Source organism: Ipomoea nil, unplaced genomic scaffold (genome assembly GCF_001879475.1).
Source record: "Ipomoea nil cultivar Tokyo-kokei standard unplaced genomic scaffold, Asagao_1.1 scaffold3172, whole genome shotgun sequence".
In the NCBI taxonomy this organism is placed as follows: Eukaryota; Viridiplantae; Streptophyta; class Magnoliopsida; order Solanales; family Convolvulaceae; genus Ipomoea; species Ipomoea nil.
This window is the reverse complement of record NW_017619600.1, coordinates 2,772,929-2,788,304: the sequence shown is the minus strand read 5'-3', so window position 1 is coordinate 2,788,304 and position 15,376 is coordinate 2,772,929. Positions and strand designations below refer to the sequence as shown.

The 15,376-nt window shown below is 37.6% G+C and overlaps 2 protein-coding genes and 1 long non-coding RNA gene across 3 annotated transcripts; all 3 read left to right on the top strand.

Annotated features, from left to right (window-relative positions):
• The first annotated feature begins 10,260 nt into the window (after positions 1 to 10,260).
• On the top strand, positions 10,261 to 11,127 carry LOC109168106 (putative disease resistance RPP13-like protein 3). The gene has a single exon (XM_019317152.1). It carries the CDS (start codon positions 10,261 to 10,263, stop codon positions 11,125 to 11,127), a length of 867 nt encoding a protein of 288 aa, XP_019172697.1.
• Positions 11,128 to 11,351: 224 nt separating this feature from the next.
• Positions 11,352 to 12,287, top strand: LOC109168105 (putative late blight resistance protein homolog R1B-16). The gene has a single exon (XM_019317151.1). It carries the CDS (start codon positions 11,352 to 11,354, stop codon positions 12,285 to 12,287), a length of 936 nt encoding a protein of 311 aa, XP_019172696.1.
• Positions 12,288 to 12,525: 238 nt separating this feature from the next.
• LOC109168151 lies at positions 12,526 to 14,877 on the top strand. The gene is made up of 3 exons (XR_002052001.1): positions 12,526 to 12,813; positions 12,927 to 13,002; positions 14,523 to 14,877. It is a non-coding gene; the product is annotated as an uncharacterized LOC109168151 (long non-coding RNA).
• The last annotated feature ends 499 nt before the right edge of the window (positions 14,878 to 15,376 follow it).

Below are 15,376 nucleotides of genomic sequence, written 5' to 3'. Positions count from 1 at the left end.
CTCTCTCTCTCTCTCTCTCTCTCTCTCTATATATATATATATATATATATATATATATATATATATATATATATATATATATATATAGGGAAGGGATCAGGTGCATTTGTGGCTTCCCGTGCGGTTGTGCGGTGGATTAATGTGCGTGAGGTTTATACTTAATGTGCGTGAGTGTTGTGCTTAATGTGCCTGAGATTTGTACTTAATGTGCGTAATGTTAATATGCGTGAGTTTTGTACTTAATGTGCCTGAGTATTGTGCTTAATATGCGTGAGATTTGTGCTTAATGTGCGTGAGTAGTTCAGAATTACGAGCTCAGAAGGAAGCAGAACAGAAAACTCACGCACATTAACGCCCAAGCTTCTTGTTACTTCTTCCTTAAATTTGGCCATGGATTCTGGATTATCAGCTACCTTCAGTGCAGTTGAATGTTTATATAGATGACGCACGCACAACAAAATTTGCACACCAGCTAAGTGTGGATTTCTGTTGTATTATTCCCATAATTCTTAACCACCATAGCCCGCCTCCGCATCATCATTATCAAGGAGGGGGCAATGGCTACTAGGGATGGGGAAGAAGCTGACATCCATATTTTCTACTGCATTTTACACATTCACGCACATTAAGTACAAATCCTCAGGCACATTAAGCACAACACTCACGCACATTGAGTACAAATCTCATGCACATTAATCAACCGCACAATCGCACGGGAACCTTTCAATATATATATATATATATATATATATATATATATATATATATATATATATATATATATATATATATATATATAGAGGTGAATTCAGGTGCGACCTCACCAATAGTTAAGCAAATATACACCATTAACGTTAGGAGATAGCATAGCACTACAAAAACACACACAAATTAAGTATGGCATCACCAAAACACACCATTAGGTATGACTAAAAGCACCACACAGTGTTCGGAAATACACCATTAGTGGTAGGGAGTTATATGGTGTATTTTTTGGGTGTGTTATGTATTTTTTGATATATTTTTGCATTTCATTGTTGTGTGTTTCTCTTACACTATTGATGCATATTGTTAACGCTATTGGTGTATTCTGAAAATGGTCGTACAGCCGCACAGGAGGGTGCGGCTGCATTTGAACTTTCTTTTATATATATATATATATATATATATATATATATATATATATATATATATATATATATATATATATATATATATATATATATATTTATATTTATTTATTTTAATGAAAGTATGATATTTTTTAATTTGAGAGAGTATTGTATGAATATGATGTAAATAAATAGTGAAGAAATTTTAAATTTGATGATGTGGAGGTGAAGTTTACTTTTAAAAGTGAGAGAATATTGTGGGAATAAAAGATAATATTGTAGGAATAAGGATCAATCGTTATACCCTCCACCACAACGAACATAGCACTTTGTGTTCCGCGCTTCCCAAAACGACGTCATTTTGGTAAGTTATGTAGGGAGTTGACGTGATTATGTGTATTTGTTTATACAATTATGTGTATTTGTTTATACAATTATGTGTATGTATTTATACAACTATGTATATTTGTTTATACAATTATGTGTATTCTAGTATAAAATTATGTACATGAGATTTTTTTAAAAAGAAAATTAACATAACACAGAGTAGCGAAATTTTATTAAAAAAATTAATTTTGAAACGACGTCGTTTTGCATCACGGCGCACAATGAAATGCCGCGCCCTGGTGCATGATATAAATTGCCAATAAGGATAGACTAAGTGGAGGAAAAAAGCCGCAGAACGGAGAAAGGAAACAATAATAATAATAATAATTTTTCTTTTGGTCTCCACTTTTTTTTTTTTTTTTTTTTTGAAAGCGGTCTCCACTTAGTTTAGTTAGTTATACCTTATGCCTTTTGAATCCCACTGAAGTTTGTTCCTGTTTACGTAGTATTTATTTTTGTTCTCTAGCCATTATAAGGAATTTCAAATTGGGTTCTTTCATCAGTTCCTTATTTTTGTTCTCTAGCCATTTTAGTGCTCATTCCATTCGGCAGTGTTCAGTTCGGCAGCAACAAGGAAGAAACCATTTTTCTTTCTTCATCTTTGGCGCAGTGCTTGCTGTTTTTGCCGTGAGATTTGTCAAGACTCTTGAGTTCCTCGTCAAATGTTTTGAAGGTCAGCTTGTTTTATTCCAGACATCTTTTAGGTATTCTTGTACTATTTGTATTCATTTTCATCTTGTTTATGATAGTTGAATATTTTGAGTATAAGATATTATTCATTTTAACCTTTGAATGTGATTGAATGTCTTTGGCTAGAGTTAATGTATTTGATGATTTATGGATGTATGGCTGATAGCCTGAACCTTTGTACCCGAAATTAATTATAGTGGAAAGTTTGTTGTTGGTGGTTCTGTGATTTTTCTTCAATTTAGAGTTTTTCATACAAATCGTGTGTCTCATGTGTTGATATTTATTTTTGGACTAGTGTGTATTATCTCATATATGTATATGTGCACTGTCTCGTTTTTGTGATTTTCAATGTGACAGGGAGTGGGATTTTCCCAACAGATATTTTAATATTTTGGCACAATTTTGAGGTGTCCAATTGCATCTAAACTGAGAATTTTGAGTGGTCCTTTGCTTTCGGCCTTGTGCTTTCAATGCTGCAGGATTATGTTGTCACATCTTATTTGATGCTATGAATTATTGAGTGTGAATTATTGGTGAACCCACTTACTTTTCAAAGTTTTCCCACTCCTCTGTATAATGGCATGTGCTGACAAAATTAAGACTTTATAGGATACATAGTCTCTTGCATTACTTATGTGTAGGAGAAGCTCATGAAAAAAGATATTTTATGTGTAGTAAATATTCAACAATTTTGAAGTGGAATGAACTTGCAAATTCTCATGCATATTTCCTCTTTTTGGCCTCAACCTTGGTTCATTATTCAATTCCTTCATTTCTCCCTCACTAAAACGCTCCTTAGGAGGTGACTTAACCGAGAAAATATTGATAATAATCGATCTCGTAACTTTTTGGCACGAGAATTATGCTTCATCATTTGGCCACCCCTTTTGTAGCTCCTTAGGTAGGTTTTTGACTGAATTGGTTGAGGAAGATGTTAGAAATTAATTGACACTTAATTATGATTATTAAAATTGAAAAGATAACAGTATGTAGTGAATTGTATTATTAAAGTTGCTACAAATAATGCAAACTTCTTATGCCAGCTGTGAAATCAAGTATTTAGTTATCAACTTTAATTGTAGAGTATGGGGTATAAAGATAAGTGGTGCCAAAAATAATGCAAACATTTTAGCTATCTAACTTTTTACATTAAAAACATGCCAGCAAGCTCTTCTCAGACTCTACCAAAACTTAAAACCACACATTTACATATTCTTACCAGGAAATAGACTAACATTGCAGTTGAGATCATCATAGATGGCTTTTGTTGCTTTAACTTCTCTCATTCAAACCATTGAGCTTCAGTTTCTGCAACCCATCCCAAGAGTAAGGCTGTCTCTCCATGATCATGATCAAGCAGGAATCAACTCTTTCCTTGAAAATCTTTCTTCTTTGAAAGCCACTCTCCAGCAGGAATTCAGTGGCGATGGTGATGGTGATGCACTCAAACTCAGAGATATAGAAATTGAAATCAGAGATTTTGCACTGAAAGCTGAAGACGACATTGAACTACAGCTTAGCAACATCCTTCTCGCTCATCAACACGGAGGAGGAGAGTATGGAGAAAAAGCTGCAGCTTGCCATCAACTCCTCCATCAAACTTTGCAAGAAGCTGCAAAATATGCAACAGAGCTGTGGGAGTCATCAAAAATGGGTAGTGCTACTGTTGCTTTAACTATTCTCATAAAAAAAATTAAGCATTACTTCCCAATGGTGTATCGTTGTGATCATGGAACAGCAATGAAAATGGAACATTTCTCGCAACATCTTTCTACCCTGCGAGGCTGCTTATTGCAGGAGAGGAGTTCCAATAATACTGGTGCTGCAATCAAAATATTGGAAACCAACATCAGAAACTTCGCACTCAAAACTGAAGATGACCTCCAAATACAACTAAAAAACTTCCTTCTAGCCAAACACACCGGACATCAAGAAAAAGCTTCCCAGAAACTCCATCACACCTTGCAAGAAGCAGCAGAAAGTGCAAGAGAGTTGTGGAACATAATCATCACCGGAAATGAAGTTGACGAGGCAAATCAAACTCAACCATCAAATACTTGGTTAAGACATACTAGCGCTGCGAATGTTGAATCTGATGGATCCACCTTGCATGGCTTTCTAAAGCTTGAGGGCAGAATGGTTGGTCGTCACCGTGATTGTACACTCATTGTTGGGTTGGGCTTCCCTCCTATGTGGTAAATAGCTCATGTTTGGACCAAGCCAATTTGTATCCACTATAATTTTTGTTGGACCTCTTCTCATGGACCTCTAATTATTATTATTATATTTATATAATATAATAATATTTAATTAGGCATATATATATATATATATATGGATGAATTAGGGATTTGTGAGTGGGACGCACGGCAGCTTTGCCCAAAAAGAAGAAATACAAAATTTTGCTTCTTTATTTTCGTACAGCAGAGAGGCAGTGCGTGTGGCGAAACCTGTTTTGGTTCATCATTCACTATTCTGTTCAGCAGGCAGATAGAGGAGAAGAATCGTGAAGTTTGCCTAACTTCTTGGGTGTTTCTTCATCAAATACTTTTGAGAGGTCAGCTTGTTTGTTCCAGGCATCTTTTGGATATTCTCGTACTATTTGTATTCTTTTCATCTTGCTTGTGGTGGTTGAATATTTTAAGTACGAGTTGGTATTCTGTTTAGGCCTGTGGAATATAATAGAAGTCTTTGGCCTAGAATTATTGCATTTGATGATTTGTGGATGTTTGGCTCGTGTGGTAGCCTGAAACTTTGTACCCAAGATTTATTATAGTGGATTATTGGTTGGTGGTGGTCCCGTGGTTTTTTCCCCGATTTGGGGTTTTCCACGTAAATCGTGTGTTCTTGTGTTTGATATTTATTTTTGGCTATTGTGTATCAACTTGTGTTTGTGCTCCTGTCGGTTCTGTGATTTTTCATTGTCGCAGGAAGTGGGATTTTCCCAACAAAGTGGTATCAGAGCCCTGGTTGTTGATTGGGTACATTTGACATGGAGACAAATATGAGTAATATGGTACGATTGAATGGTAGAAATTATCACATTTGGAAGGCCAAGATGAAGGATCTTTTGTTTGTGAAGAAATTACATCTACCTGTGTTTGCAACTGCAAAGCCAGAAAGCATGTCAGACGAAGAGTGGGACTTTGAGCACCAACAAGTTTGTGGTTATATTCGCCAATGGGTTGAAGATAATGTTATGAATCACATTATCAACGAGACACATGCCAGAAGCCTGTGGGATAAACTTGAGACCCTGTATGCTTCCAAGACAGGCAATAACAAATTGTTTTTGCTAAAACAATTGATGAATCTAAGATTCAGGGAAGGTACGTTGATCAATGATCATGTCAATGATTTTCAGGGTGTTCTTGATCAGTTGTCTAGCATGGGCATCAAATTTGAGGATGAGGTACTTGGTCTCTGGTTGCTTAACACTCTACCTGATTCTTGGGAAACACTTCGGGTTTCTTTGACCAATTCTGCTCCCAACGGTGTTGTGACCATGGAGTATGTCAAGAGTGGTATCTTGAATGAAGAGTCAAGAAGAAGATCTCAAGACACCTCCACTTCTCAGTCAGATATTTTGGTTACAAATGATAGGGGGAGAAACAAACAAAGGGGTTAGAAGGGTAGAGATAAAAGCAGAAGTAAGTCAAGGTCATGGCACAAGGATGTTGAATGTTATCATTGTGGCAAGAAGGGTCACATCAAGAAAAATTGCTTCAAGTTGAAAAGGGAACAGAAGCAAGACAAGAAAGATGATCACACAGAGAACCAGGTTGCAACAGTTAGAGCAGATTTGCTTCTTGCTTGTGATGAGAACGCCGTCAACGTTGCATGCCATGAGACAACTTGGATTGTAGATTCAGGCGCATCTTACCATGTTACACCAAGGAAGGAATTCTTTACTTCATATACTCCAGGTGACTTTGGAGAGCTAAGAATGGGTGATGATGGTCAGGTGAAGGTTATTGGTACCGGTACAGTTTGTCTTGAGACCAGCAATGGCACAAAGCTGGAACTTAAAAATGTAAAGCATGCACCGGGTATCAGACTGAATCTCATTTCTACAGGAAAACTCGATGATGATGGTTTCTGTTGTTTCTTTGGTGATGGACATTGGAAAATCACTAAAGGCTCGCTGGTTATTGCACGAGGTAACAAGTCTTCTAACTTGTACTCTTTACAAAGCTCTATTTCTGGTGATTCAGTGAATGTGGCAGCAAAAGAATGTGCATCAGAATTGTGGCATAAACGACTTGGACACATGAGTGTGAAGGGGATTGATTACCTTGCCAAGAAGAAGAAGCTTTCAGGAGTAAAGGAAGCTAGATTGGACAGATGTGTTCATTGCCTGGCAGGGAAACAGAAAAGAGTTTCTTTTATGAGCAATTCTCCTTCAAAGAAGCCGGAGCCACTTGAGTTGATACATTCTGATGTGTGTGGACCAATGAAGGTTAGATCACTTGGAGGTGCATCTTACTTTGTGACCTTCATTGATGATTATTCTAGGAAACTCTGGGTTTACACTTTGAAGCACAAAAGTGATGTGTTTGGTGTGTTTAAAGAGTTTCATGCCCTTGTTGAGAGACAGACAGGGAAGAAATTGAAGTGCATCCGTACTGACAATGGCGGTGAGTATCGTGGCCCATTTGATGAGTATTGCAGAATGAACAGAATTAGACATCAGAAAACTCCTCCTAAAACTCCTCAGTTAAATGGCTTAGCAGAGAGGATGAACCGGACAATTATGGAGAGAGTCAGATGCATGCTTGATGATGCAAAGTTGCCTAGTTCATTTTGGGCTGAGGCAGTTTCCACAGCTGTTCATGTTATCAACTTATCTCCCGTTATTGCTTTGAATAATGAAGTTCCTGATAAGGTTTGGTGTGGAAAGGAAGTTTCTTATGATCACCTCAGAGTCTTCGGTTGCAAGGCGTTTGTGCATGTCCCAAGAGATGAGAGATCTAAATTGGACTCGAAGACTAGACAGTGCATTTTCATTGGTTATGGTCTTGATGAATTTGGCTACAAGCTGTATGATCCAGTTGAGAAGAAGCTTGTGAGAAGCCGAGATGTAGTGTTCTTTGAAGATCAAACCATTGAAGATGTTGACAAAGTGAGAAAGCTAGAATCTCAAGACAGCGGAAGTTTGGTTGACTGTGAGCCAGTTTCCAGTGAAGATACACATGATGTTGATGAAGTTCAAGAGAATGGCCAGAACGGTGATCTTGTACCAGACAATCAGGATGATACAGTTGATGTGGATGGTCATGTTGATGATGTTGTGCACCAGGAACAAGAAGTTCCTTCGCAGGTTCCAGTTGATCCTCCTAGAAGGTCTAACAGGGAACGGAGACCATCTACTCGTTACTCTTCCAGTCAGTATGTGCTATTAACTGATGGGGGAGAACCTGAGTTCTATGAAGAAGCTATGGAGAGTGAGCAAAAGAGACAATGGCTTGAGGCTATGCAGGATGAGATGAATTCCCTATATGCAAATGATACCTTTGAGTTGGTAAGGGCACCAAAGAACAGGAAAGCTTTGAAGAACAGGTGGGTCTACAGATTGAAACATGAAGAGGGCACTTCAGTTCCACGATTCAAAGCTCGACTGGTGGTGAAAGGTTTTAGCCAGAAGAAAGGTATTGATTTTGATGAAATTTTCTCTCCTGTTGTTAAATTTTCATCCATTAGAGTTGTGTTGGGTCTAGCAGCTTGTTTGGATTTAGAAATTGAGCAGATGGATGTAAAGACAGCTTTTCTCCATGGTGATTTAGATGAGGAGATATATATGGAGCAACCTGAGGGATTCAAAGTCAAAGGGAAAGAAGATTATGTTTGCAGGTTAAAGAAGAGTTTGTATGGATTGAAGCAAGCTCCGAGGCAGTGGTATAAAAAGTTTACTTCTGTTATGAGTAAGCATGGGTACAAGAAGACTTCTTCAGACCACTGTGCTTTTGTAAACAGATTCTCTGATGATGACTTTGTTATATTGTTACTTTATGTTGATGATATGTTGATTGTTGGTCGCAATGTTTCAAGAATTCAACAGTTGAAACAAGAGTTGAGTAAGTCCTTTTCTATGAAGGACATGGGACCAGCAAAGCAAATTCTTGGGATGAAGATCATTCGTGACAGGCAGAACAAGAAGTTGTGGTTATCTCAAGAAAAGTATATAGAGAAAGTACTTGAGAGATTTAGTATGGATAAAGCTAAGCCAGTGAATACACCTCTTGGTATGCATTTCAAGTTAAGTAAGAAGCAATGTGCCTCTGGTGAGAAAGAGAATGAAGAAATGCAAAGGGTTCCTTATTCTTCAGCTGTTGGTAGTTTGATGTATGCCATGGTATGTACGAGACCAGATATTGCTCATGCAGTGGGTGTTGTTAGCAGATTTCTCTCAAATCCAGGGAGAGAACATTGGGATGCTGTGAAGTGGGTTCTTAGATATCTTCGGGGTACTTCAAGTCTGAGTTTGTGTTTTGGTACAGAGAAACCTATTCTTGCCGGATACACTGATTCAGATATGGCCGGGGACATCGACACCAGGAAATCTACTTCAGGTTATCTAATTACCTATGCAGGGGGAGCAGTTTCATGGCAATCAAGATTGCAAAAGTGTATTGCTTTGTCTACCACTGAAGCTGAGTTCATAGCATCTGTTGAGGCCAGTAAAGAAATGCTATGGATGAAGAAGTTTGTTCAGGAGCTCGGGTTTGTTCAAGACAAGTATGTGCTCTATTGTGATAGTCAGAGTGCAGTTCATCTTGCAAAGAACTCCACGTTCCATTACAGGTCAAAACATATTGACACAAGATATCATTGGATTAGAGATATCTTAGAGTGCAAGATGCTTGAACTTGAAAAGATTCATACCGACGATAATGGGTCTGACATGATGACTAAAGCATTGCCGAGAGGGAAGTTTGAGGATTGTTGCTCTATCGCCGGGATGGCGATATCTTCCACATAGTCGGGAGGGGGAGATTTGTTGGGTTGGGCTTCCCTCCTATGTGGTAAATAGCTCATGTTTGGACCAAGCCAATTTGTATCCACTATAATTTTTGTTGGACCTCTTCTCATGGACCTCTAATTATTATTATTATATTTATATAATATAATAATATTTAATTAGGCATATATATATATATATATATATATATATATATATATATATGGATGAATTAGGGATTTGTGAGTGGGACGCACGGCAGCTTTGCCCAAAAAGAAGAAATACAAAATTTTGCTTCTTTATTTTCGTACAGCAGAGAGGCAGTGCGTGTGGCGAAACCTGTTTTGGTTCATCATTCACTATTCTGTTCAGCAGGCAGATAGAGGAGAAGAATCGTGAAGTTTGCCTAACTTCTTGGGTGTTTCTTCATCAAATACTTTTGAGAGGTCAGCTTGTTTGTTCCAGGCATCTTTTGGATATTCTCGTACTATTTGTATTCTTTTCATCTTGCTTGTGGTGGTTGAATATTTTAAGTACGAGTTGGTATTCTGTTTAGGCCTGTGGAATATAATAGAAGTCTTTGGCCTAGAATTATTGCATTTGATGATTTGTGGATGTTTGGCTCGTGTGGTAGCCTGAAACTTTGTACCCAAGATTTATTATAGTGGATTATTGGTTGGTGGTGGTCCCGTGGTTTTTTCCCCGATTTGGGGTTTTCCACGTAAATCGTGTGTTCTTGTGTTTGATATTTATTTTTGGCTATTGTGTATCAACTTGTGTTTGTGCTCCTGTCGGTTCTGTGATTTTTCATTGTCGCAGGAAGTGGGATTTTCCCAACAAAGTGGTATCAGAGCCCTGGTTGTTGATTTGGTACATTTGACATGGAGACAAATATGAGTAATATGGTACGATTGAATGGTAGAAATTATCACATTTGGAAGGCCAAGATGAAGGATCTTTTGTTTGTGAAGAAATTACATCTACCTGTGTTTGCAACTGCAAAGCCAGAAAGCATGTCAGACGAAGAGTGGGACTTTGAGCACCAACAAGTTTGTGGTTATATTCGCCAATGGGTTGAAGATAATGTTATGAATCACATTATCAACGAGACACATGCCAATAGCAAGAAATGTATATGAAGATCCATCAGTTGCATCCTATTTCGATGTAAGAGGTTGGGTTACTATGCCTCCTCCTCAACACTACAATAAGAGCGGAATACTAAGCCAACTTCTTCTGTCAATTACACCAGAAGAGCCAAATGTAAATAAAAAGGGAAGCACTCCTCATGAACTAGAATTTCAGGTATGCAAATGCTTTGGTGGTAAGAAGTATCTAATTGTTTTGGACAACATTACGAGCAAGCAAACTTGGAAGCAAGCTTTGACTGACATCATAGGACTTGTTTCTGATCATGGATTAGTTGGAAGTTACATATTAACCACAAGAAACAACTTCAACAAATATGACCACAGGAGGGGATATATCCATATCCATAAGATGACTTTGCTAAATCCGAAAGAAAGCTGGGAACTATTTTGTAATATCCTTTCTATTGATGAAGTGCACTTGGCCCCTAAATTTGAAAAAATTAGGAACCATGTTGTGGAGAAATGTGATGGATTACCCCAATTAATTGTTGAAGTTGCCAAGCGTTTATCTAAATGCGACAACATACAACAAGGGTGGAAAAAGATTGAAAAGGAATTAGAGTCATTGGGACTTCTAGATCGCAATGCACTCAGTGTTAGTTACAATATGTTGCCACATCATTTGAAAGTTTGCTTTCTATACTTTGGAGTCTTCCCAAAACGTAAAAAAATCCGGGTTAAAATGCTTATAAGGTTGTGGATTGCTGAGAGATTTGTGAGGCTATTGAAACATAAGGAGTTAGAGGATGAAGCTTATGAGTACTTAGAAGAGCTTACTGAGAGAAGTCTTCTCTTAATTTTGAAGATCGAAGTTGTAACGGCAAAATAAAGACTTGTAGAATGCACAGTGCCTTACATAGCTTCGGCGTAGGAGAAGCTCAAAAAGGAGGTATTTTATGTGCAGTAAATACTCGACAACATTCAGGATTATCATTAAACACATTTACAAATTCCTGTCGTTGGCTAAGTTCTTACTCACACAGTTTTGACTATTATGTGCTCTTTGGTACAAACATCCCTCGCTCCATTTTCTTCTTTCTTGAAAATCCTGAAATGTTTGTTCCTCCCAAGCTGTTAAGAGTTTTGGCTTTTGATACTTCTATATCACTTCAAAGAGTGCCAATGCAATTAGGAGGTTTAGTTTTTCTGAGATACGTATCCATAACACAATGGTTTGAGGATCTGGATGATGTAGTGTCAAATAATCCAAATTTAGAGACACGTGTTGTTTCCGGTAATGGAGCACCAACAATCCATTTGCCATCTAGTATTTGGAAGCCACCACACTTAAGGCATCTCGAACTTGGCAATTCATATATGGTAGATCCTCCAAGTGTGGATAATGAGAATTTACAAACATTATCATGGGTGGTGAGACCAATTCATTGCAGACAAAAGGTGTACAACAAGTTCCCTAACATAAAAAATCTGAAAATTTTCCTGAAGGATGACATAGAGCCCAGTCATATTAGAGGATGTTGCAACAATCCTATTATTTTAGATCATTTTGACTATTTGGTAAGGCTTGAGAAGCTTAGCATTTTGAATTCTATTGATTTGAATGCAGCGCTTCCAGAAGAGTGTATGTATCCTTCAAGATTGAAGAAGTTGAAGTTGAGTGAGACTAATATTTCTGAGGAGGATTTAAATGTAATTGCCAAGCTACCCCAACTTGAGGTGCTCAAGTTGGAAAATGCCTTCCATGGAGCTGTATGGAAAGTTGTAGAAAGAGGATTTTCTAATTTAAGATTCTTGCTCATTGAAGCTAAAGAACTCAAGCAGTGGGTAGTTGGCCAGAAGCACTTTCGAATGCTCAGACACTTAGTCTTAAGATCCTGTAATTGTTTGGAACAGATCCCGGAGTGTTTTGAAAGAATACCGCTGCTGTTGTCAATTAGATTGGAGGGGTGTCACTCTTCCCTTTTTGTTTCTGCCAAGCAGTTACAACAGAATAGAAGATCCAATAAGGATGTTAAGGTTAGAAGCTAAATCATGTTTCTTTTTATTTCTTTTTTATTCAATGCTGACTTTCTTTACAAAATCAGTTAGTATATCTCTCATCTGATCTCATTTGTTTTCCAGCATTACTTTTCACAGCTCAAAATCCTTAGCTCCGAATATGATGACTCACAGAATACACATACAGAATTGTCTATATATGTAAGATGACTTGGCCGGCCAGCCTCATATATAGTAAATAACTGTTGGAAAATGGTATGTGTTAGGTTACATGTGTCTTGCTTCTATATTTTTATTTGCATGCCAAATACAGTACATATAGTTGCATATACAAAAAATAAATTCATTGGTTAAGATTTAATGATTCCTCATTAATGGAATTAAGAAACCTGCAGATGGAGTATCCAGAAGTTGGTCTTGAAAGATGGGCTGAAGAGCTTTGTGTTAAAAAGACGGTGGATAACTTTTTATTAGCAAACATTATGTTGTGAAGGAGTATGTTGGTCATTAGAGATTTACTACTACTTCATGAGTATATGTGACTAGGGCAAGGAAGGTATTTCATCTCATACCTATATGTGATGATCATACTACTTTAATTTACATCTCTGTTTCTTTTCTCTACCGCTCGCAATATAATTAATTCTGAGTACTAATGTGCTTTTGCAGATTGGTATGTCATTTGAATACCTTTTTGAAAACTGGGAAGCTAAGCTGCTAGAAGTCAAGTATTGAAGATGTAGAGGTAAGAAGACTTGATTAGTTATTTCCTTCTAATTGAAGGATGGATGTGTTTTGTTTCAACTAAAATTTTAAATTCATAGTGAGACTACACTTAATGTGATATTGATGATTTGTCAAGGCCTATTATAATTCTAAAAACTTCTTCTTGAGATTGATTATATTTATATCCATTTTTGGCATTCTGTAAGGCATTAAAATGAAAGATTTTACAGTGATCCTGTAGTCCGTCTTCAGGTGATTTTCTTTACCATTTTATTTCAAGCTACTGACCGAATGCTCTAGACTATAGATGAATCGTATTCATGAAATTGCTTTCAGAACCTACAAAATTTGTATTCTTCAACGTGCAGAAGAAGCACACCCTTCCCCAACAAAGAATGAAAAAAAAAAAAAAAATTAACAGAAAAAAATATTATACTGATGTTGCTTTTTATTTGAGTAAATACCCAAAATGGTCCCTCGACTATAGCTAAATTCACAAGTTAGTCATCGACTTTCAATTTCAACCAATTAAGTCCTTAACTTTGCAATTTTGACACGATTTGATCCTCCATCTATTTGACCGTTTGTTGACCGCAATCTTTGAGGATATATATGTAGTTTCACGTGCAAAGCTCAAGAGAACGCTCTTGGAGGTGACATCGTTGTTTCGGAGGGGGAAGTGCTTCTCCGCTTGCTGCTTGGGGATCACGAGCCGGTTCAGCTTAGAGAACGCTCTTGGAGGTGACAGCGCCATTTCAGAGGGGGGAAGTGCTTCTCCGCTTGCTGCTTGGGGATCCCGAGCCGGTTCAGCTTAGAGGACGCTCTTGGAGGTGACAGCGTCGTTTCAGAGGGGGGAAGTGCTTCTCCGCTTGCTGCTTGGGGATCCCGAGCCGGTTCAGCTTAGAGAACGCTCTTGGAGGTGACAACGTCGTTTCAGAGGGGGGAAGTGCTTCTCCGCTTGCTGCTTGGGGATCCCGAGCCGGTTCAGCTTGCCTACATCGCTTGGAGTTACGGCTTTCTCGAAGAGCCGCTCCAGGGACTTCGGCGATCTATCTATCAAAAGCTATAATCTCTCCGGCATGGGGTGCAGCGCCAGCAGTGGATTCGAATGTAACAGTGCGGTCTAGAAATACAACCGGAACCCTAAAAAACCGACGATGGACCATGAAATTACATATATATCCTAAAAAAGTGCAGTCAACAAACGTTCAAATAGACAAATGACCAAATTGTGTTAAAATTGCAAAGTTAAGGAATTAATTGGTTGAAATTAAAAGTCGAAGACCAATTTGTGAATTTAGCTATAGTCGAGGGACCATTTTTGGTATTTACTCCTTTTTATTTTAACTTCACAACTATTGAATAATTACTTTTTCTGTTACGATAAATGAATGAAACATTCAATATAATTTGCCAACAACTAACAGTATGAAATTATCCTACAAAACGTACACCTCTACATACAGTTGCTAACAACTCTGCAACTTGTTTCTATGATGATGATGTGTTTGATGCATGCATTCTGTTAACTATAAACAGGTAGTTAGGAGAGTTTGAAAAGTTTTACAAGTGACTTGGAGAATGCTTTCTATGAAGAAGTATGGGAAGTAGCTAAAGGAGAATTCTATGGACTAAGATTCTTGAAGCTAATAAACTTGAGCATTGTGCAAGCTAATAAGCGATGGTGATTTCCCATGTCTCGAGTTGTTAGTCTTGAGATGTTATTGTTTGGAAAAGTTCCCTTAGCTTGGTGTTTAACAGAAAATTTGAAGCTGCAGTCAATTAAGTTGGATTAGTGTGGCCCTTCCCTGAGCTTGTTGCTTTTGCTAAGCAGATTCAGTACTGGCAAGTTGAAATGGGAAACTGCATTTTTGAGGTTAGAATGATCCATTTTGTATGGATGCTAACTTTCTTTACAAACTTGTTACTATGAATGTAAGATGCTATTGCAGACTATATATCCAAAAAATGATAAGTAACCACTTTTATAATGCAAAATTTGAGGGTTATTAACTAAATTAAACCACATAAATGGTAGTGGTAAATGGTTTACTACAATGCAGTTAAAGGTTTAATTTTGTGATGATGATCATATCTGCCTTGCAATCTTTCTTTCCTTGTTCAATTCCAAGTGTATCGTAATTGCCTAGCTTAGCTTGCTTAAAAAAATGCATTGGATATTCTTTGACAGCCAAATGTTTCTTCTCATTTACAGGCCATTAAACTTCCTGAATCCAACATCACAGAAAGAAGCAGTACTGCTGGACCGGGTTTTGAATAGTTTAATAATAGCTATCTTTGGTCAAGAGTTGTGGGTTCCTCATGAATGTAAGATGCTATTGCAGACTATCCAAACAAAATGCTAACTAACCACTTTTATAATGCAAAAATTG